Genomic DNA, 24,815 nt, shown 5'->3' on the forward strand with positions numbered 1-24,815 from the left:
AACGAAATGATTGGTTATCTCGAAATAGTCGACAAATCAGTGTACAGAGGATGCCAATTTTGGTAGTGGAATAAACCACTCTTAATCCAAGCTCTACCAATTTAAAGTAGGAGACTCGGGTCAATGATGTCATATCTATTTTCATTGCCAACAACACTGGGCTCAGCACATTCCAAGGTATTTCACAATCACCATGTCACTGTCTGAGACACACCATTATGCCACAGGGAGAGACAGGATGTATGTATCTCAACTTCTGCTGACAACACAATCCAGTGACTGTATCAGCAGTCTTAAAAATAAACATGTGCAATGGGTTGTTGCAAAGTATCCAAACATGTGCGCTTTTCATTCACACAGCCAGGGCTCTGTACTTTTAACTTACAATTTATGTCACAATATTCTGATATTGTTACTAAATTTTAACACATTTCAATGTGTTCAAAATGCAATACCTAGATGACACATATCAGTGTATTAAAAAATGCCAGTTTTGACAAAAAAAATGTGGTTCACTAATATTAGAAATGGAAAACTGCATGAAATATTTTCATAAAAAGGTAATGACATATTTTGTCTGAACTAATTTGGGTAAAAACACAAACGATTTTAAAATCTGATTATTGGCTTTGGAAAACAATATTAGTTGCTGGACTCAATTGATGACAATTATTTACGCTGTAGTTCCACTTTGTTGACAAGTTAAGGCGATTGAGTATCTCAGCACAATATTATTCTGTTTTATGAAACCTCGTACTATTATAACCTGTTATATCATTTTAGGTAAATTATTCTAAAATTCCTGTTTCTGTTATTTGTCATTGTACTACAATTGCTTCTAACATTCACATATTTGTATGTAGTTGATCTTCATAAACAACTACATTTTTTTGAAAAAGAGAATTAAAATAAGACGCACTACTAACATTTAGGTAGGGTTATCTATTTTGAACCGCATTGCTGAACCATCTCTTTTATCCCATTAACGGCTTGTCACTAGAGGGCGACATTCATTGATTAACACCCGAATGAAGACTGATGATTTATTATTATTTATTATTTTACTCCTAAAGGCGTCACTCTAAAAACTGAGGAAAAGGTCATACAGTTATGATTTGGTATCTGAACAAAGAATAAAGGAAATTGTATTGATATTGTGTTGCCCACATGATGATATAAAACCTCGCCTGTTTGAGTCCTGGTTCTGTGTTGAAAGGGAATAGCTAATACAGTGCCTTAATAATTGCTCTTGTACACATCCATAAATAAATAAATAAATAAATAAATAAATAAATAAATAAATAAATAAATAAATAAATAAATAAATAAATAAACAAACAAACAACTAAACAAGCAAATAAATAAATTAAGGTATGAACGTGGACAATATCAATAACACAATATTTCTGATTTTGTGGATTGTCTGAAACAAAAATCTTTATTACTTTTTACAGTATTTTGTTTGGGAATTACTAAAACTTTTTGAATTCTTAGCGTAACACAGTATGCATACGCTTAGACAACTAATATTAGTTGTCTGAAGTATACGGTACAAAGTTTCTGAAAGTACGCCTAGTTAACGAGGTAAAGACGCGTGGGGGCAATGTCTTAATCTTATCGTAACTAAATGTAAACACAAACGTTATTGAATCCCTTATCAATAGTAGCGTTCACACACAGCTCCTTGGCACGGGCTAAGTGGTTAAATATCTCGGCACGGGCTAATAGTGTAAATACTAGTAAGAATTAAATCTGGCAAATGTAAACAGCAGCACGCGTAGCCAAGCCTTATTTTCGCAAAAAAATGTACATTTTTTTAACAATATGATGTAAAAAATTATATTATTCAATCGTCGAATTAAGTTTTCTACAGATGTATTTATTTATGTGTGCCATCGGGGGTATTTTTTTCAATTTATAATATGTGCATTATTCGTGCCTTTAATAAATTGTAATTTATATTTACGCCCGAAACTACTTGTATTTGAAGAACTCTTAAATTGTTGTGAAAGTGTGCCCTCTATTGTCCAAACACAACTTTCAGTTAACCTTTATTTGACCTAAAATAAACGGTATTGATGGCTGGGAAATCGTTCATTCATTCAATGACATCACTGCGTTCCTACTAACTATTGTGTTTTGAATTGTGAAGTGTGTTATTTGAGCTACGCAAAGCTAAAAAGTCGTTTTGATTTTATTCAGTGTGGATCGTCGATAACATTGTCCTGTGAGTGTGATGTAATCTTGGAAATTACCATATACTACAGCAAACAGCGAGCAGTCACCCAAGCGCACAGAAACTTGCGGAAAATGGCGGAGGGGCCGCCGGTTAAGGTGGATATGGAGGGTCGCCAGTCAGTATCGCTTTTCCAGATCTTGGAATCCTTCAGCGCTCCGCTAAACGAAGAGCAGACATGGGCTGTGTGTCACCAGTCGTCACTTTATTTGCAAAAAGCTTTCAAAACTAAGAAAATTCACGGTGGTATAGGCTCCGGCTTGGATTCTCTGTTGCTCCACAAAGACGGACTGTGTTCGGTGGAGCTGTCACAATCTTCGGAAGGTAAATCTTTTTGCTCACTGTTTTCTTGACATGTCCCTTGATTTTTGTCATACTTTCGTGTTTTATGTCTCAATTTACTCGTAACGATTGACTATTATATTTGCAGTCGCCGGCAACAACAAAAATGGACAAACTGAAAGATGCGTAAGTATTAATTTTTTCAAGTTCACAAATAATATTAAACAAATGACTTTCAAAAGTGTTAAACTTCGATGTTTGGGCATTATTCGCCTTTTTTTCTTTTTGCACGTATGCATCTCTGAATACCTTACTTTATTTTAGAAGTTTTATTATTTTAAAAACTTTATTAAGAAAATTCTCTGCAATTTGCCGTTTATTTTTTAATATCCGATAAGTTATTATTAACTTCTGCCTTGCTTGTACCAATTACACTTGTTTTTCATTTGCACGCAGCGTGTAAAAACAAAACATTTAATTTTACGCCTGGGACCGGTGTGAAAGCATGCATGTCAAATAAAACACGACTTCGTTGCTGTTCTCTGTTAAAAATTTACATATGAAAACATCTCTTCTTCAACGTGTGTGTGTCGTTTCACAGGTGTCAGTCAGTTTCTTTGAACAAGTATAACATTTGGTCTGTGTTAATTTATGTACCATCTTTACTAATTATATTTTTCATAATTACATTTGTCCTTGTTTTGATTTCAAACATGAGTCATGAGATAAATTCAAACAATTGGTGTTGAGTCGTGACTAATGCTACCAAGTCTGGGAAACGCCCAGTAGTGAAAATATTCTACGAAGCAATTCCTTATTTTAACATCAAAACTTTCTTGAATGTCATATTGCTATCCATATTATACCAAATATATACTTGTTGCTGCAGGCCAAAACAGTCTCAGGACATTGAACTCAAGGATAATGTTCTTTTTACTGATTCATAACTATCTATTTACAATCTCGTGAATGAAGTCGTTCCACAACAGTATCTTGTCTTTTAATGTACACTTACCAGTGAACTGTGAAGACACACAAAAAATAGGCGTGTGCCCACTTGGGTGTGGTTTCTACCTGTCTATTTTCTTTAAAAAGTTTTTTTTCTAAACCTTTGGTGAAAAAACAATAACTTGTATAATATTCTACACCGTTGAGAGAACTGTGTTGTATTATAGGAACTCTGATGTAGTAATCACTGCTGAATTCAATCGTGACCTTAAACTAAAATCTCATTCTAGGGTTTATGATTCCATCCTCTTACAATAACTTTGGATTTACTGACGACACTTTGCATAACAATTACCGACACTGAATAGCATCAGGTGCGATTATTGAGTCTCTATTGTAAATGAGGTAAATTTAAGGAGAGTTTATGACCTTCTACCAAAAAGGATCATTGTTTGACATTCCTTGCAAACTGTAAACCCCCATACTGCTTGCCTTCTATTTACTTGTACTTTCTCCATATTTCAAATTACATTAAAAAAAAAAAAACTTTTTTTTTGTGCAAAATGGTATCTCATCCATTGGAGGGTATTAATTTTTTAATTTATTTTGTAATAAAAATCACATAGGCCTGTAGGTTTTATCTTACATGTCATACAAGAAAACCTTCTAAAGGTTTTAACTGTATAATTTGAACAATACTTGTTTAGGCTTTGGCTGTAATTTAATATTTATTCTATTTTTGACCTTAAACAAACTTTTTTTGAAAGTTACAAAAATGCTGTATAGTGATCGGTACTGGTACCTGTTAGTGTATTTGGCAGTTACGGTACAAACAGACCTATAACATGGTGTTTTATTGTGTACGAGTTTGGTGGGGTTGGTTGGGGTGTGGTGGATACAAAACAAACTTTGTCATCGTTCAAAACACAGTGTTAAAGAGTGAATATTTTGTGAAAAATTAAGTTGAAAAAAAAAAAATTAAAATTACTTTTCTGTGAATACTGCCAAGCATATATGAAATTAAAAAAAAGAATTCCTCCAGCCCATCTCAATTTCAGATTGTTAAACCAGTAGATACAAAACTTGCTTTCAGTGTGAACTCCTAAGGACAAGGATTTACCAACAGCACTATCAGTTGATACTTGAGATTGAGATAAGATAGTTTATTTATGCAGTGATTAGAGCAGAAAAGTAGCCCATGGTTTTGTGTGTGGTCTGTGTACTCTATGGAATTCAAGTTTGTACCATTTTCCCATGTGAAATTTGACAGGAATTGCTCATGCATATCCAGAGACTCCCACTGTGTTTTGTCTGTCTTCAATATTCATGAACGTTGGAGATTTATGTTGATGTTCACCTAGAGATCATCCATGGAGAGTTTGAGATAAAATGAATTCATCCATTCACCAATTTAGCTTCAGTGGATGTTTGAGAAGGTTTGATTTTAAAAACAGAACAACATTCCAAGATGAAAATAATCATTTTTTTCACTGACATGCATATTTGCATTCATATTTCTGGAAATCTGTATTTTTAATCGTGTGATTTAGTGATAAAAACTAATCATTTTTTTCACACACTCACATATTTATATTTCTAGAAATCATTGTTTTAATCAGGCGATTTAGTTATCATCTTGCAATTTGAAAAACTCTTCAAGTCGTGTGAATCTTGTTCATTAAACCTCTTGCATTCCTTCATCTTGAAAATTCTTGATAATACTCATAGTCGTACCTTAACATATGGGACGTACATAATGTGAGAACAACACATGTTCAATATATTTTGCCATGCACAAGAGTCTGTTTCATAAAAACAAGTGTAGCTTGGTGAAGTTATTCACTGGCTCAGGTCGTATAACACAATGCAATTCATGAACGCGATACCTTTAATATTTCCTGTATGACGCACACAATAATGATTCCTAATTACAGTTGTCCAATTATTATAAAACCATTTATTTTTACTGACATTTCACTATTTTGATGTTTTGAGCATATTCTCTGTTTCAATTTCTCGAATTTGTCAAGGAAACAATGAGTTTTATTATATTTACAATGAGTTATTTTACATGATCACGTAGATTTAATTTAGAGGATTTTACTCATCGGCGGAAGTAGCGAAATTGAAACCCAGTGAATATGGTAATTACCGGTAATGCTTTTTACAGTAATTTTTTTAATGGGGTGGATAGGATAGAATTCTAATGTTGTTTTAATCAGCCATAAGTTATCAGATGTATAAGATTATGCTCAAATTAATCCGCCTATAGGCAGAGGTCTCAAATAATTTCTACTTAATATGAAGCAATTTAAGCTTAGGTGTGTCAGGGTTGAATAACTGTTTGAATGTTATGTTCATCTTTGTCACCCTCACAAATTGGTCTAACTTTGGAAATCTGTTTGCGATCTGATTTCCTAAGATTCACAACTGAATCTATGTAAATATTTGGTTGATGTCTGCATGGCTATTTGCAAACAATTTCTGACCCGGATATCTTGTGAATCAATTGACTCTTTGTAAATATTCGGTACTGTCTGGCTATTTGCAAACAATATATGACCCGGATATCTTGTGAATCAATTGAATCTATGTGAATAATTGGTAATGTCTGGCTATTTGCAAACAATATATGACCCGGATATCTTATGAATCAACTGAATCTTTGTGAATATTTGGTAATGTCTGGCTATTTGCAAACAATATATGACCCGGATATCTTGTGAATCAATTGAATCTATGTGAATAATTGGTAATGTCTGGCTATTTGCAAACAATATATGACCCGGATATCTTATGAATCAACTGAATCTTTGTGAATATTTGGTAATGTCTGGCTATTTGCAAACAATATATGACCCGGATATCTTGTGAATCAATTGAATCTATGTGAATAATTGGTAATGTCTGGCTATTTGCAAACAATATATGACCCGGATATCTTATGAATCAACTGAATCTTTGTGAATATTTGGTAATGTCTGGCTATTTGCAAACAATATATGACTCGGATATCTTGTGAATCAATTGAATCTATGTGAATAATTGGTAATGTCTGGCTATTTGCAAACAATATATGACCCGGATATCATATGAATCAACTGAATCTTTGTGAATATTTGGTAATGTCTGGCTATTTGCAAACAATATATGACCCGGATATCTTGTGAATCAATTGAATCTATGTGAATAATTGGTAATGTCTGGCTATTTGCAAACAATATATGACCCGGATATCTTATGAATCAATTGAATCTTTGTGAATATTTGGTAATGTCTGGCTATTTGCAAACAATTTCTGACCCGGATATCTTGTGAATCAATTGAATCTATGTGAATATTCGGTAATGTCTGGCTATTTACAAACAATATATGATCCGGATATCTTGTGAATCAATTGAATCTATGTGAATAATTGGTAATGTCTGGCTATTTGCAAACAATATATGACCCGGATATCTTATGAATCAACTGAATCTTTGTGAATATTTGGTAATGTCTGGCTATTTGCAAACAATATATGACTCAGATATCTTGTGAATCAATTGAATCTATGTGAATAATTGGTAATGTCTGGCTATTTGCAAACAATATATGACCCAGATATCATATGAATCAACTGAATTTATGTGAATATTTGGTAATGTCTGGCTATTTGCAAACAATATATGACCCGGATATCTTAAGAATCAACTGAATTTATGTGAATATTCGGTAATGTCTGGCTATTTGCAAACAATATATGACTCGGATATCTTAAGCATCAACTGAATTTATGTGAATATTCGGCAATGTCTGGTTATTTGTGAATATTTACATTAGGTATAATTGCTGCAGTTGGTATATAGCACATACTACCTTATAAGTCAAAGGCTAGAAACAAAAAATTAATTTTTTAATTAATAATGAAAAATGAAAGTTTAAGTTTCTTATTACATAATATGGTTGAAGATTGCCTTTGATTAATATTTTATTTTAATTAATTTTATTTTAAAGGCCATTTACGAACTTGGATTGGTGATATATTCTGCATTAGACTACGGTATTGTAGGAGATGATGAAAGAACTTTGAGCTCTGACTTACAAACACTCTTGGAGCGCATGACAGAAGGCAACAGTCACGATGATCAAGAAAGCGTTGACCTCTCTGTGGATGAAGGAATTGCTGATGAGCAAGACTTCAACGAAAGTGAGGAACTTGAAGATGTGATTTTTGAGAATAATAATATTAAAAATGATGGTATACAGAATGGCCAGTTATCTGATGATGGTTTATTGGTTACAAATGGTGCTGATCATACTGAACTTCCTACTAAAGAACAAAATTGCATCAAAGACGATGGAATCAGTTCTCTTACATCATTTACCCATGTTTTACAGGTAAGTGATTTAAAGGTGTTTCTAATAATACACAATTATCTTGCGCTCAACTGACAAGTATTTGTGAGCAGTTTTATATCACATGGCAATATTGAAATCAATAAATTGTAATAGTATTCCTGAGTCTAATAAATTGCAATTTAAAGTGTCGTAATTTATGATTCAGTAAGTCTACTTTAAATATTGGTGATTTCAATGTATTTTTTGTATGTCGTCATGGAAATTAAGGTGTGAATCTCTCGGTCTCTGTTTTTTATGTGTAAATTGTGAGCATCAAGCACCACTTTACATCATGCTTGGTAACCATGTTTTTTTTTTCTACTGATTCAAATATTCAGACTATATTCATGAACTTTTGAGATTTCCTTGTTGCTAAACCTACCATGTGTGCAAAGAGGTGTGTGTGTGTGTTGTTTCTGAATAGAGGTGGGGGGTAAATTTATTAACTTGTAAGTTGTATGTTTGGTTTACTGCCCTGGTAATCCCATTTGCCTAGAATCAATAATTTGTAGTGCCTTTCTCCTGAGTAGTGTATTCTAGTATAAATTCTTCTAATAATAAAATTATGCAAGTATATAGAATTGATTAGCATATGAAACCTTTAAAACACTGACAATATGAACTTAGAAAAATTACATTATGAAAATTGTGTTTTTTTTTTTTGCTGCTATAAATTTTTGTGTTTTGATGATTTGAGGGGGCTTTTGTGCAACAAAACATCATGCAAGTCGATGTGACACCCCAAAGACCCTGGTAAAATCACTCTGACTCCCTAGGACCTCAGTGAAAGTTACTCTGACTCTCTAGAACCCTGGTGAAAGTCACCGACTACCTATGGCCCTGGTGAAAGTCAGTCTGACTCACTCGAACCTCGGTGAAAGTCACTCTGACTTCCTAGGTTGTATACAGTACAATATGTTTATTGATTCTTCCTGACACCAAAATAATATTTACTTCTGAATATACCGAAGGGTAGTCCTTGCAAGAATAACAACGTCAGACCTGTCTGTTTTATTCATTCATTTATTGTTTGTCATAACAAATTTCATGGAAAATTTATTCAAATTACCTAATGTGACATTCAAAAACAATGCTATTGTCTATTACATAACCACTATGTTTTTCAGGAACTACTGTAAAATACTTTATTTAACTACTTTAAAAGGTAAATATACCTTTTTTTCCTATATTTTATATTCAACTCACCAAAAATCAATGAAAATAAAATTCACACTAAACACCCAAAAAGTAATTTCAGCAAAAATTAATTCCAGCTAAAATAAGTATTGCACAGTATGCCTGCTTCAACAATGAGTCACTGTATACCAGAAACTGCTTATAAGAACATCTCAGTAAATGGTTGATAATTCTTGTATTCTTAGAGATTAATCAAATTCACAAATATTGCTGTGACCTATAACCCCCCCCCCCCCCAATAGTCACGAAATATCACAATACTGGTAATGTGTGTCTCAGTAGAAAAAAAATATAATTTGTGTTCATATTTATGCCCAAAAAGATTAATTTCTTTATGGTGATAATAAAGTGTTATTGTATTGTATAGCACAATATACATGAATGTGCTGAATTCACTATAAAATGTGGGATGCAAGTCACATAATTTAGTCAATCAAATCAAATTGTTGTACACTCCATCCCTGTTCTGCTACGTTTATTGACTGATTTACAGAATTAATCTCCCCAAGTGTAGTGTCTGTTGTCATAAATTACATAACCACCAATTCTCACTCAATTTAAAGAGCCCAGTAATAATTTGTATTCAGTGAGAATGCATGTGTGAAGACATCTCAAAGTGCTCATCTCACTGACACCCACTTGATTGGTCATTAACCTTACCAGACTACCTGATGAATTACTGTATTGTTGATTTGTATTCCGCTCATTGTGATAGGTTTCTATTTTAAGCCATTTTTAATGTACTTATCACGAAAAGTATCAATCTTGATTTACATATCAACTGCGTATGAAACAATTCTCTTCAGTTCTTCACTGCAAAGTTTGAAATTTAAAAACCACTGTTCAAAATAAACCACTTGCAAATCGCAAGTGAATTTATTTATGGCTGTAGACTTTGTAAATTGTTTTCACCGATTTGTCAAAGAATTTAATTTAAACTTTTTCTGAACAAATTATAAACTAAATTTAACATGGTACTATGTTTTTAAATGGTGTCCGATTCTACAAATAAAAACGTGCGGGTTAAATATTATGTTTATTTCCACAAAATCTTTTGAATATTTGCGGTTGTGCCGACTACCACCCTTTATTGTGATGAAGTAAACTTAACTTGGTCTGGCAATCGTAAACACAAATTTGACTTTGGTTTTCTGTTTCTCATGACCCCTAAATAGTCTCTTCTTTTCAGTGTTATTGAAAGCACCTTTATCCATTCAAAATTATTCAACATCAGCAAGAATGTATGCTCAATGTAAACTTTAAAACCCTGAAATAGCTTTTCTATTGTATTGATTGGCACTCCCATGATTTAAAAATTCCTGTTCAGTCTTAATACCTAAGTAGCCATCACCCCAATCTTGTGAGCACTTTCACGCACTTGAAAACACCCTTAAGCACTGTATATGGACAAGATCAAAAGTTCAATGTACGAAAAAAAATTAATTCCTTTAGTTTTTTCCCCAAACCCCCCATCCCCCACTGAAACTTAATTCATAAATATCGATCATGGCGTCAGGCTACATTCACCATTAAATACAAATTCGGACAGTAGTATGACATAGCAGTTGGTTGTCAGGTGGGTGTGAAAAGACTTTACAAATGCACCAATAACAAGAAAAACAAGCTTTATTTGTACCATTTAATTTACAAAGGTAAGTAGTACAATGAAATTGTCATTACACCAAACCATTTTCTCGTCTTGGATGTTTTTTTTTTTATTTTCTGTTATTTTTGTCTATGATTTGATAGAAAAAAAACAAACTACAAATCTTCCAAGATGTTTTTGACTTCATTAAAAAATAAAATCGTTTTTGTAGGATGGGAACTTTTTGAGGTAAAAATCCCCCACCCCCAAACTAAAGCAAATAAGTTTTTTATCAGACATCGATCTTTTGGCGTCGTCCCTAAGTGTAGTAATATGAGCAACTACAATATCATCACTGTTATAATATGCTTTATTAAGCCCCATACTGAGACTGGATGCTACTGTACCGTGACTAACATAGTAGAGTTTCTACACAATGACTGAATTCTTACAACTCGTTATTAAAACATTACTGGACAAATGACAAAAAGGAATTGTTGTGCTTGCTTTTTAGCTTGACAATATGTTTAAATCTGAAAAGAGCTTGTATACCAGTCTACAAATGTCAAACAATAATCATCCCTTGTATTTGTCTGACAAGTTCATGTCCAAGTTAATATGGTACTTTAATTGCCTGAAGGGATTGTCATATTACATGTACCTCAGAGACTTGAAAGACAGATTTAAATTAGATCTGTCTTTTCCTTTGTGTCTTTTAACTTTTAGCATGGACTTTAACAAGCGCAAATGTGCCATGTGGAATAGGTCTTTATTATGCATGACCTTTAAATGTCGTACATCCTGGTACTTTCTGGGGGTATAAATCACTGTTAATGAGACTTTATCAATTATAGTTCTCATTAAAGTTCACAAAATGAGATATAATGCTCTTTTATCACATGATCATTGTGAATATCATTCACAATAATGGTGTTTTGTGTGAAAAGTGAACTGATTACTGTGATATGAGAATTTCAATCAGACTGGATAAAAAGAATTACTCGACAATAAATCATAAGAATGAAAGTTTATATTAAAAAAAGTATTGCTATAAATGGTAAAATTTTCTGCTGAATTTGAAATCCATTGTCGGCGGTAACTGCAAATGTGTGTTTATTGAAGAGCTTAGTCTTCACAATTAATTAAATTAGCATACGATTCGTAAGCACAGTTTTGTAAAATCGCAATTTCTCTATCGATTTTTTTACACTTGGAGCTGATCATGTGCCTGGTATCAGTTAATAATTCATAGAATTGGTTGATACTCTAAGAATCATTTCATCAAAAATATTAGCCCATGACATCTTAATGATCAAATATTATCAGAGTTAACCTTATAGGACAATATCCTCAGAAAGTACACGGATCTGCAACTATTCGGGGTCATGGATTTTTGTAAGATCCATAGACCTGATGGAGTTTGCAAATTCCCTTGATGCTAACCTACCATGTGTGCAAAGGAGTGAATGTGTTTTTCCCGAATCAAAGTGGTTGTAAGATCAAACCCCACCCCTTTCTGAGTGCTCAGTAACGTGGCAGCCATTGAGCATGTTTGGGAACTCTAAATTTGTCTATTCAGCATAGACACTTTTTAGGGTGAAAATTAACTCTTCCATATCAAAGCTAGGATTCTCCCTATTCAGCTATACATGAAATCAGCAAAGAATTAAGCCTGCAGATTCACTTAAATTAGTTTCTTGGCCTTGGTGTAGCAGATAATTATTTCCATTTAAATTGCCAATGCGGAACTCAACTGGAGGCATTTTTCTTTGTAGACAGTAACTAAAAATAGCAGCCTTTAAATACTTCTGGCATCTTTCCGATAATAATCATTAGGGATGTCCACAAACCTGACTAGTATAAACTAGTTGACTAGTATCAGAGGTACATTACTTGGGGTTTGCAACTACGGTGACATGATACCAAGATCCCGAATCATAAATCCCATCTTTTTCTAGTCAAAATTGTTGTTTTGCAAATTTCATAAAATTTTGCCCAAATGGACGAAATTACCTCTTGGCTACTGTCCTTGTTCATAATTTTTGGAAAAAAGTTAACTTTATGGAATTTGATTTATTTTTGCTGCCTAAATATTGTTCCATTCTTCCCATCATCACTTCAATCGTTCCAAATACCATGGTTACATGGGTCAGGGAATAGTGGATGTGATGGAACACAAACAAACGGGCAAAAACATTTCAATTAAGGTCTATTGTTTAATAATTAAAAATATTCTCCAATATTAAAGCGGGGAGTCGTCACCTGTGCATGCGTCAGAGGGCTATAGCGTGTAATTGTTTACAAACAAGCATCTACCCATGAACCTTTGCGGTTCTAGCGTGTTATTGTAGATTGGGACCCAATTACTGCGTGTACGCAGGTGACTAACCTCCCGCTTTAAGATTTCACCTCTATTTTTATGACCCATTTTTGTTTATCGAATCTAATTGCTGGTACACTCAGTAACTGTTTTCGTACCAGTAGGTTTATAATATTTTTATAAATTCAAGTGTGTTTGTTTACACAAAAATCGAATACGTATTACACGATAACAACTGACGCTTCAAATAGGCATAAGCCTAAATTGTTGAAATAAAGACAGATCAGTCTCTAAGATAACCGTATATCATAGTGTGTTCGCGTCGTTGCCTCTGGGTGCTCTGAGTGACGTAGCAGTCATGGCAACGAAAGAGTTCCCTACAGAAATCGTGTATGCGAACGTAATCTGGGAGAAGTAGTGTCATGTGATTACATTGGTTTGTTACTATTCAAGCAAAACTCTATAAACTGTATAAAATTTGTTTTGAAAACCCACATTAAATGTTTGAGAAAATAACTATAACATCTTTTTACCTAACGATTCCACTGTTCACTCGTGTTTTCCCAAACTTCCCCGGCCCGAGGCACCCCAGTTGTGACGTCACATTGCAGTCGAATTCCTTAAGGCGATGGCGTGAATGCATTCATGTTTCCATAGCACAATCCAATGCATTGATATATTCCCCTTTTAACTCATTTCCACACGACATATTCTCTCTCCCTACCATGATTACTTTTACCATGGTTCACATCAAAGTTGCCATTAATTCACTAGTGAATGTCTTATAAATTGTACAGTATAGCCATCTGAAAAAAATTCTCACATTCACGAATAGAGCATTTAAAATCCTCGCCTGAACTTAAATTTTTGTGTGTGCTTTAGTTACCATGACTTTAATTATAAATGATTGACTATTATACCCATTTTGTCTAGATATATGTAGTCAATAATGTCAAATTGACATTAATTTTTAAACACACCCAGAAAATTGTAAATGGTTCATCCCTTATTATACAACAATTATTTCATGTATAAGCTAGATTCATCTGGAATTGTGTGCCTGATCTGGATAAGTTCAAATACATAAATATTTGAATTTCAGTAAATAAACACTTAAATGGGTGGTATTACTTTACTTTGTGTCAACGGAATTCTTTCTTCCGCCATGTGCTGGTATAGGGATAGTATTCCCATGAAAAATAATCATGAAGTTACTTTTTAGAAGTAATACGCCGTAAAATGTAGTTTTGTCAACAAACAATCATGTGATGACAGATGTCTGTGCAACAATTTCTAGATCTCTCAAAGTAGAAAATGTGTTTTGTAATTTAAGAATCCAATATCAGTATCATCTGCAGCAACAGATTATGCTGTGCTGTTTATTTTTGGGGGAGATAATTTTATATAAATAAATGTATGAAAAAATCATGAATTTTTTTAAAAATACATTTGACCTAAAGTGTTTTTGTCTGAATATTACAGGCAGCTACAAAATGTATGGTAGAATTTCTTCAGATGAACTGCTGCCATGCTATTGGTGTTAGTCGCGACTTATTCAAATTAGACTATCAAAAATGTGCGTTTTTAAAAAAATAAATAAAAGAATAACATAAAAATAAATTGTGAAATGCACCGTCAGCTGCTCATGCAGTGTCATTCACAGCGCGTAAATCAGAGTTTTCATTTCAAAGTTACAAATGCATCTTTTTGGGAAAAACGAGGCAATCATTGGAAATTTTCAAAGCGTTTTGTTTACGCCACCAATTTTGAATGCATATCTAATGAAATAAAAACAAATTGTCCGCAAAGAGTGTTATTGTTAGCCAGAAAAAAAGGAGTTAAAACGATGCTTGTGTGGCAAGGTGAACTACATTCTCATAATTGTCCTAAAGTCATCTATACATAATTGCAAACATTTATAAAAGTAAAAATGTTACTATTGATATTTTAAAAAAAAATTATATATTAAAAGTTAATAATTTTTTCACTGCAACCCAAAATTGGCAGAACATTTTCCTGTTTCTGGTAGCCCAATATAATATGATCCAACTGAAATTGTTTGTTTTATTAAAAAAAATCAATCTAGTTCTTATGCATCTGATTAAAGTGTGGTGGTCGTTGTACAGCGGGTGTTCGAATTTCATGTAAATAAACAATGTATTTTACACGCATTGTATCACGTCGCTATGAGTCCCATATCGAACAGGACGCGGCACGACGACTGCCGTCATTTAAACTAGGTGTTAGATAGATCAATTATCAAACTTCAGTGGGCAGAACTGAAATTATTTGCATAATTCATAATTCTCATAACTGTAAATTAATACTGTAAATGGTCCTTTTTTTAATTTCTTTAGACTACTTTATAATAGTTTTATTTCCAACAATTTGGTTGTTCAAAAATCTTAGTTCAATTAAAATCTCTTTACTGTTGAAACATTTCCCATGATGCAATGCTTGGCAGTAAAAACTTTCTAAAATTGCACAAGTTCATATCTGAGGTAGCTCACAGAGAATTGTAATAAAGACACTGGAGTAAAGTGTTTGTGAACCAGGTTGCTAAGCAACTGTCTTTTATAAAAGGCATGCCATATACAATGTAAAGTACCGGGTACTCTACAAATTCAAAAACCTTATGAACATTCCAATTTATACCAGATGTGCTCTTTCACTGAAAACACACTTCTGCTAGAGTGAGTTCTGCTGCAATAAGAGAGTTTCTTATATCACAGTCCTTAACAATAAAGCAGCTTCTCTTATTATAGCCCTATGAATGCAATTATGTTTCCCTGCCAAAATCCTGGTGCAGTATGGGAATTTGACTGTCCCAGATTGGGGATTTTGAATGCCAGGACATTGAAGGAGAATTTGACAGCGTTGGTATTAGATTGGCCCTGGTATATAGACATATGTTTAGATTCCTTGGATGGGGAATTTAAAACTACTGTAAAAAAAGTTCCATATTTCCCCCTCAGTATCCAATAATACACACTAGTGTGTATTGCCTTCACCTTCAAAATTTGTTTAAATAAATTCTGTGTATTGAAGTTAAAAATGTAAAGCAGAATTCATTGCTGGTTTTGAAAATCTCTCTTGCACAAAAAGAATTAATAGACCTTAGATGGAAATGGCCACCAAGATTTTATTAAACACGATAAAGCCATAATACTTGATTTTGCCCCTCAATAGTGTTCAATTTTCTCACCTTTACTATTCCTCTTATCTATGTAACCATGGTAATTGGATCAGTGGATGTTGTTACATGAGAGAATGGAGCACAATCTGAAGGGGCCCAAAACAAATCTTGTGACATTCTCGATTTTCATGAAATCTTGACAATCATTTGTATTCTTTCACATGTATTGGATAAAACGAAGCTCTATAAATAGAACTCAGCTGGTGTTTTAAAAATCAATTTGAACAAGTCTAATCTATATAGAAATGTAATGTTATATGCTATAAATGTATTCTTTCCGATTACTCAACTTCTGTTAAAATTGTTCATTGATGTTCTTGTGTTTCAATTACGTTTAACTACGGTAACTCGATTTTCATTGAATGGATTGCTTTTAGAACTCGGTATATGCTGTACATTCAGACACCTTTGTATTGGTTTGGTATTTTTAACTTGCACTAAAGTGTAAGCCCAGACAATGTATTCAAAATCGTCAATAATGGCGGTCATTTAAAATTGTACGGTTGTCGTTTAGAAGAAGTGAAAAAAAAAATTATTTAGTGAAAGATCAAAATAAATATAATGAAAGTTTGAAAAAAAAGTCGTAAACACGAATAGACTTTAGAACACAAATGACTAAAAACTTTCTTTTTTGTCTGGGTCTTAAGCAGCATGAAATTTTTAACAAAAGCGTGGAATAAAAAATTAATTAATCTGTAAATCGCCTCGCTTTGCCTCTTCGTATATATTGACAGTGTCGGAATTCCTAGACATTCTTTTGAATAATGAGATTACTTTACTTTATTCCCAATGCATAGTCATCAATTTTCCAGACCGGCATTTATGAAATAGATTTTCTGTAAAATTTGACATGAAACAACCCTTGAAATTACCAGCTAATGAAAGGTAATAGAACACCTGAAACATTTATTCTCAGATGAGATATCGATTAAATTCTGCCATATTTCAGTACTTTTATTTATATTTAATCAGTGTATTCGTCTAGCCATTCTCTTTCGCATCAAATTCTTGAAAAAGAAATCCACCAGAGATCACATTAGCAGAATTCCAACACAGATGTGATCACCGTAATCACATGTACATTATGTAGAGTAGGAATTGTCATAGAATACTCTGTCTGCTGTATCAGTAGCACATACACTTACGTAAATGACAGAGAAGTGTCAATGGTCAAAATATGTCATACTTTAATGATTCAGTAATTCAATATCCTCGTACGGACATCGGGGCATTTTCACTGCCTGGCATTCATAACGGTGATAACAAAGGCTGAAAACTCTCCGAAAACTGTACTTTGGGATATTTGTTGAGACTCTACTGGACAGTGTTACAAGATTACCCCCCTACATGTGCAACATATAGAAATTTGGTTGTTCAGGATTACTTCAAAGTTAAGTTTGTTCGTTTCCGTGGCTTAAGTTGTTTTCACCGGCTCTTCGACCGACGTCAACAGCAGCTTGTGAAGAGCCCATAGAAATGCGTGGTGCACGGTCTTAGCAACGTGGAACGTTCTGTTACGTAGCTTTGCTCACAAGGATAAGCAATTTTGAGTTTATGTGTTCTTCTATTACAGATGTACTTCTAAGAGAATAAATTTTATTTTTTATAAACTGCCCTCCTCCATTGTGTAATATATACATGGCACAGGCCATTACTTTTTCTCAAATTGGGGACATTTTTGCTCAGTGGGAAGTGGTTGATAATGATCAAAGAATCAGTATATCTTGGGGAAATTAAAGCTTAAATTGCTTTATTTTAGCGTAAATAATGTTTTTTAATGTAGTTAGGTAGCTCTACCTCTTAAGCACATAAAGACGTAAATGTAAGCTCAATCAATATATGGCCGATGTGAAAATCTCCAGTTTTGATATGCCGTGGCAGTTACTCGCTTCGACATGGATTAGTGTACAATAAAAAAAAATTCCAACACAGATGTGATCACCGTAATCACATGTACATTATGTAGAGTAGGAATTGTCATAGAATACTCTGTCTGCTGTATCAGTAGCACATACACTTACGTAAATGACAGTGAAAATCTCCAGTTTTGATACGCCGTGGCAGTTACTCGCTTCGACATGGATTAGTGTACAATAAAAAAAAAATTCTGGGGATTTTCCTGACATGCTACTTGCACTATAATCTGTTTACGCAAGTAGACGATAGTGTTATTTTAATTTGTCTTTTCATCTGTCTTATTTGTCAAGATAAGTCGCATTTCAAAATATTTTTCATTATTCTTGCTGACATAAAAAAAAATTGGATTGACAGTCCACGAGAAATGCAGAATTACGGTCATCCTGAAAAGTATTTGTGGGTTAGAGGGCTATGTATTTATAGTTGCATAGAACTGCATGGTGGGTGGAAATTGTGATGAATGAGATATAACCATTAACGATTGCCGTCAGATAAATGATTCCACCTGCTATTACAATTCATTGGTTTGTACAGAACACAGATGAGGCTAATGGTGCCATTCTATTTGAGATAGAATACCGGTACAAACACTGGATTGTTTTATTTTGCTGGAATCAAGGTTTATCGAGATTTAGGTTTGTGTTGATGTTATACACAACATACTGTAAACTGTGCATTTTTGCAGCCTTCAATATTTTGATTTGATAATTTGATGGATTCGGGAGGACACAATTTGGTGCAACTGATGCGACTTCCTAGGACCCCAGTAAAAGTCATTTCCTGGTGTATATAAATTCAAGAATATTTTTTCACTGATTTGTCATGAATTGCGTGCAAACCATTTAACAGTTATTCTCAATGCCACTGCATTTTTATTATTGTGAAAAACCTAGTGAGCCTAAGACTAAATAAAAAAAAATTATTTGTTTTTTTGATACTAAGATGTTCCATAAAATTATACTCCATTTTTTTAATTTTTATTCCTTTTGTATTTTTCTTTTTATAGCATTTAGGCAGTAACCTGAAAAAAAATCCTTTTTTTGTTTGCACTTAAAGTGACATCATATTACCATTATTACTTCTAGATGCAGCCCCGTTGACTTTAATTCAGATACATTACCCTGTTGATTCACCACTGACTAGTGTATTCATAATTGTGCACAAAACAGATGTTAAAAACTCAAAAACAAGTGCTTGCATACCAGGTGTTAAGTGAAACTAAAACCAATTATGTGATGCGTTCTTCTAAATTACTTTGTGGTGTTACAATTCCCCATTGATGTTTTTTAAAGACCAAAGTGCTCTGGGAGGAATATAAATCTTTAATTTTACATAACAGTTAATATATTAGTACATACACAATCCATAGCTGAAAACATTCTGAATATGCGATGCATAATGTATGGGTTAAAGATGGAATATGGACATAATTATATATTTTTTAGCATTGTTGATTGATTATGATTAATCATAAACTAATGTTGTCGCATTTGCTGGACAAACCACTGTATTTGTTAGATGAAAAATCAAAACCACTAATATCCATGTACTGCGATTGTTGTTGCATGTACCAAAACAACAAGTGCAGAAGTATATTAGAGTATTTAATTGTTTCATCAAACGAATACTCAGATGTGTACTTCAAGAACAGCTTTTTTCAGTTCAATATACTGTATTAAAAAGTACATGTTTTCGTCCATATTGCATTTTTAAAAAACCTTTTATTGAGATGCTTTTTAAGTTTACCGGTAATGTATAAAATGAATGTAAAGTACAACATTAATGCACTACGACAGTGACCTATCAAACCAATTGTTGGACTATACCCCGTAGTACATGTACTCTACAAATTGAATACAGTGATTATTTTTAAAGGTTTCCCCTAAAATTCTGATTATATTATGAAACATGTGCCAACCACACTGATCATTCTATTTTGTCTACAAACACGAGTTTTCACAACCAAGGTATCCTCCTGATATACATGCTGCTTAACCAGGTGAGGCCACGTGTCCTGGCCACAGCTGTTCTATTAATTAGCATATCTGGTGAGAACACCTGGTTTTTATTTTAAAAATTTGCCATGTATATAAATAGTATTAGAACTATGGCGACACGCAGATGTACTAAATACTTCCCACTGGGAGTGGAATTATGGGTAATAGCTAAAAATAGCTCTGATTTGTAACCATGAATTATTAAAGCTACTGATATACTGTAAGATTATTTTAGAACAAGGAATCTACTTCAATGAACGATGACGTTTTTTGATTTTAGAGTCATTTTAGTAAATGTCAGATAGTTGTCTGTTTTTTTTACTATAGAATAACAATCAATAAATCTAATTCTTGTACAATAAATATATATGCGCGACATATATCATTTGCAGTTATAAAATTATACATGTCAGTTAGATGGCTGTTTTAGCCCTTTTTTGACGTTCACATGTAAAGTCTGTTTAAATGCTAATTATGTACATTTGTAACCTACCTTATATGGAATTTATTTGCATAAATCCTCCAATGAAATTTGTGTGTATTAATTATGAATAACCTCGCCAATGACTTGGAATGAAAAGATTAAATTAAATAGAATCAGAACAAATCTTAGTGTAAAATTAAATTGCTATCTGCCTATATAAAAGCTATACATGCATATTTGAATTGCATAGCAAACATTGTTTTTTCATGGACAGTGTAGTGTAGTGTAGTGTAGTGTAGTGTAGTGTTTCAAACATGCAGCATCATGACAACTGTAGTGCTATGACTAAAGTTTTTTGTGTGACTTGGAACATCATAGCAAGTTTAGACATATTTTGCATCTTTCAGAACATGGTAGGGATTGAATCATTGTATTTAAGTTCAAGTATGTTAGATTCCAGACTTTTAATTGTCCAAAATATGCAAATTAGATTTCATAATGCAGCTTTATTGACGATCAACTCCAACTTATTGATTTTTACCTTATTATTATTGATTACACTAGCTTTATTTATACATGAAGTGTTGAGTATTTGGACAGGTGTTTTTCGAAAACTTGTGATGACAATTTGGTGCTGGAATCAACTAATTCATAAATAATTATTGAGAATGGATTTAAAAAAAATAAACTGTAAGATGTGAATTCGTTCTTTGGTTGCCTGAATGTCTGAAGTTAATTTTGAGGTCTCCAATATTGAGGGAGTAATTGTATAAAGTTAATAGTAACACCCCCCCCCCCAATTTCAGTTTCAGATATTTCATCCATTTATTACCTTGCCCGTACCATCAAAGATGGAAGGGAAAGGTATATTAAGGGAAAGATTTTGTCCGGCGTTGTCGTCGTCGTCGTCGTCGTTAATAATTGTTATTGTGTGCATGATAACTTTACTAATTCTATTCCAAACTTCATCAAACTTGGTCACCTTGTTCATCAGTATAAAGTCTTCCCTGAGTTTGAACAACAGATGTCCTGTATGAAAATATCATGCAAAAATTGAGAAAAACTGATAAAATATTTCGACTGTTTCTACTTGACTGATCACTGGTGATACACATCAAAGGTCACTGATCTCAGTGGAAATATGCATTGTTGTATGTGTTCAATGAAGCAAATGATTTATCTTGTAATAATATCCTTGGTAATGTATCTCAGAATCCCTTACTGGGTTTCAAAACCAACTCATGGAGAGATTTCAGTCTGATACACATTTGCAAACCTACCAATAAATCTTTACAGAAAACAAGATGTCAGAAAATCAATATAGGCACTCCTATGAACTGGGTGCCAAACTTTGATCAAGATCTGAAGCTAATAGAAAATCTGTTTAGTTCAAAGTTATCAAATCAAAAACAATACATAAAAAATACATAAAAAGCAAAACATTTCATCCACATTTTAAAAAGAAAATTGTTCTAAAATATATGTATTCTGTATTTGACAAACAGTTCATTCGACAAATGAAAACTCACAGGAATATGTTTCAGCTATTAGAACAGAATGATAGTTTTTATAATACTAGTTTAAAAACTCACTTCAAACAAAGATTGCAGTGTTTGAAGATGTAGGTTCTCAGGAGGCAACAGTACTGTTGACTTCTCCCTCCACTGGACACCAACTAACTATTTAAAGCAGAGCTTGCAACATGATAGCTATTCATAAAGGGTGTTTTTTTTTTTACTTTTCATATAATACAGTAGTCACACAATGAGGCAGTTCATATTTGTCTCAGTGAATCATTAATTTTTGACAGACACCTGTACAAAATACTTGGACAAAAGCCAGCTAAGATTTTCTGTTATCTTGCACGTTTTATGAATCTATTCACGTCTAAATGTAGCACTTTTTTTTTGCAATGAGGCATGTTTTTATACTAAAATATCTGAATTACTTTGAATAAAGCTGGAAATTATGTCCCTTAAAACAATTAAACAAATAAGGCACCAATGTTTTTGTAAGATATTTACATCTTTAAAGGACATTCCGTAGACTGATTCCCCACTGTTAGTTCAATCCCAAAACTTTTTTGTATTCAAAATTAATTATGACAATGTATATTTATATTGAAACAAACTATGTTAAAGGGAATTATATTATATAACAAAGGGCAAGGTCACCAGAGTTCAACTATGTTATTTACTTGGAATTTCTCTTCAAGACTAAATTTATGTAACGCTTAGAAGTGAAAAATTTGAATTTGGCTTGAACGTCCTTAACGTGGATGCTAATACCTGCTTTTCACATATATACAAGTTTTAATAGATCCCTAAGGAGGGATGTAAAATTATACGAGTTCTCTGAGGTTGCTGTTAATGGTGTGCTATATTGTGAACAAATGCCTCAAAATAAATAGAAGGTATTTTCATATTCTTTCTGGATCCCATTTGCATTCATGTCATTATAAGTAATGTATTGTGTTTGATGGAAAGGTATACAATGTGAATGATGCATTTTTATTTTTGCATTTAACGGGGTAGGCATGTGGCTGAGCAAACTCAGCACTTGGGTATGAGTAGGACTATTAGGGACTTGTAAATTTTATGAAACCTGTCTAAATTGAATTTCAAAGGAACTGAGAAAATTGTTCAGTTTATAGAAGTGCTTGATTTAGTGTAAATAATGAAATCTTTTTGAGCTGAACATCAAAAGAACTGAAGTATTTTAAATACAAGGCAATCTTGGGGAAGGAATTGGAAGAGGTGTTCATTTTAGATCATAGGTTTTACTATGCATGTATATGAAGATAAATTAATAATAAGAATTTGAACATTTTTCAGTAATTTTGTTGTTAATTTCCAGCCAGAGATCCAAAATTTTACTAAAATCTCAAATTATAGGGTAAACCTAATATACAACTACTTCATGAAAACTATTGGCTCAATTAATTGCTTTGATAGTTGATTTACATGTTCCTTGGGTGGACCTCTGTTTGATTACAAGATGTCAAGATCAAAATTTTGATAAATTACAAACATTTTCAAAAGTGAAGAAAAATCAGAATTGAGGTCATCAATACATTGTGCCTGCTTTGTCGTCTTGACCTTGACTTTGACATAAAAGATCTTAACATTTGATACATACATGTAATAACTTAATTGACACTCCAAGAATATTCTTTGCTATTGTATGAACAGCCATCATTGATTTTAGTTCAAATTACCCTTGAATAAAAATTGTTCAATAGATTATATATTTTGCAGAGGCCTCTCTGGGAATTTTTTTTTCATTTATATGGCTGTCTGATATCATGCTTAACAAGCCCTCAGAGGAATTAGCTTGCTTGTAGTGGTGTCAGCTGATGAAATGACAGGGTTGTAATATTGTTTAATATAAATGACCGGTTTTACTTACCAAGCCAAGCCAAGCCAGCTAAGGTTAATTGAGGTTAAATTATAAGAAATATTCCCCATAGATATGAATGAAGCGTATGTTTCTACAATTACTGTCATTCGTTTCAATTTCACTACGAGGAATTTTCTCAATTTGACGATTAAACAACTGTGTTTTTAGAAGCCCAGATAAAATGGTTATTGTTACAAAATTTTGTGATTTTTACTGCCTCACTGAACCATCCAACCTGCAATTTTTTTCGATTCATGGTATCTCAGATGTCTGTTTCAAAAAAAGGGTTCGAATATTGATCAAAACCAGATTCAAAAAACATCAGTTGTTTCTGACTAATTCATTGTACACTCCCCATCTTCATCTTCTTGAATTAAATTTTAATTGAATTTCTTGTTTCACTAGATAATGAGCTCATACTTTTCTCCTCTCGAGTGAAATAACCACAATATTTTGAATATTATGACAATTATGATACATATCTACTCGGCCACCATATTTACATTGCTAACATTCATAACGAAAGTTGTTTTTGAGAATGATTATTTTTTTTACTAAATCGCAATTAAATCTGAAAATACATATAATGAGACATTTCAAACAAGAAGATTATGTCTGCATTACAAAAGGTGGATCTAATCTACCCATTATAATGGGACTTAGTATTTACAAATACCGGTAACAGAAAATAGTTTTATATACGCCACAGTAGTGTGAATAAAACTTTATTACAAATAAAACAGTGACTGTAAACAACTATCACAAGTTGCTGTAAACAACATCAATAAATAAATACATTTAAATAAAGACGGAAAAAAAGCTGTTTATATTATGAGGATATTACGAGGATACCTCAAAGTATGCACGAAGACAGTACAGCAGGAGTATCGACCGACACACAGCTGTCAATGCGACGGTGTACTGTCTGAGTGCC

At 32.9% G+C, this 24,815-nt stretch overlaps 1 protein-coding gene across 1 annotated transcript in view; it reads left to right on the forward strand.

Moving 5' to 3' along the window:
• Positions 1-2,080: 2,080 nt before the first annotated feature.
• The window catches only part of LOC102809833 (protein spire homolog 1-like), a 42,073-nt gene continuing 19,338 nt past the window's right edge, over positions 2,081-24,815 (forward strand). Inside the window, exons 1-3 of the mRNA XM_006816851.3 lie at positions 2,081-2,560; positions 2,667-2,704; positions 7,463-7,846. Of these exons, the coding sequence (XP_006816914.2) occupies positions 2,311-2,560; positions 2,667-2,704; positions 7,463-7,846 (672 nt within the window). The 5' untranslated portion in view covers positions 2,081-2,310. The remainder of the gene's footprint in view (positions 2,561-2,666; positions 2,705-7,462; positions 7,847-24,815) is intronic.

This window comes from Saccoglossus kowalevskii, chromosome 6 (assembly GCF_978046115.1).
Source record: "Saccoglossus kowalevskii chromosome 6, keSacKowa6.1, whole genome shotgun sequence".
Classification (NCBI taxonomy): domain Eukaryota; kingdom Metazoa; phylum Hemichordata; class Enteropneusta; family Harrimaniidae; genus Saccoglossus; species Saccoglossus kowalevskii.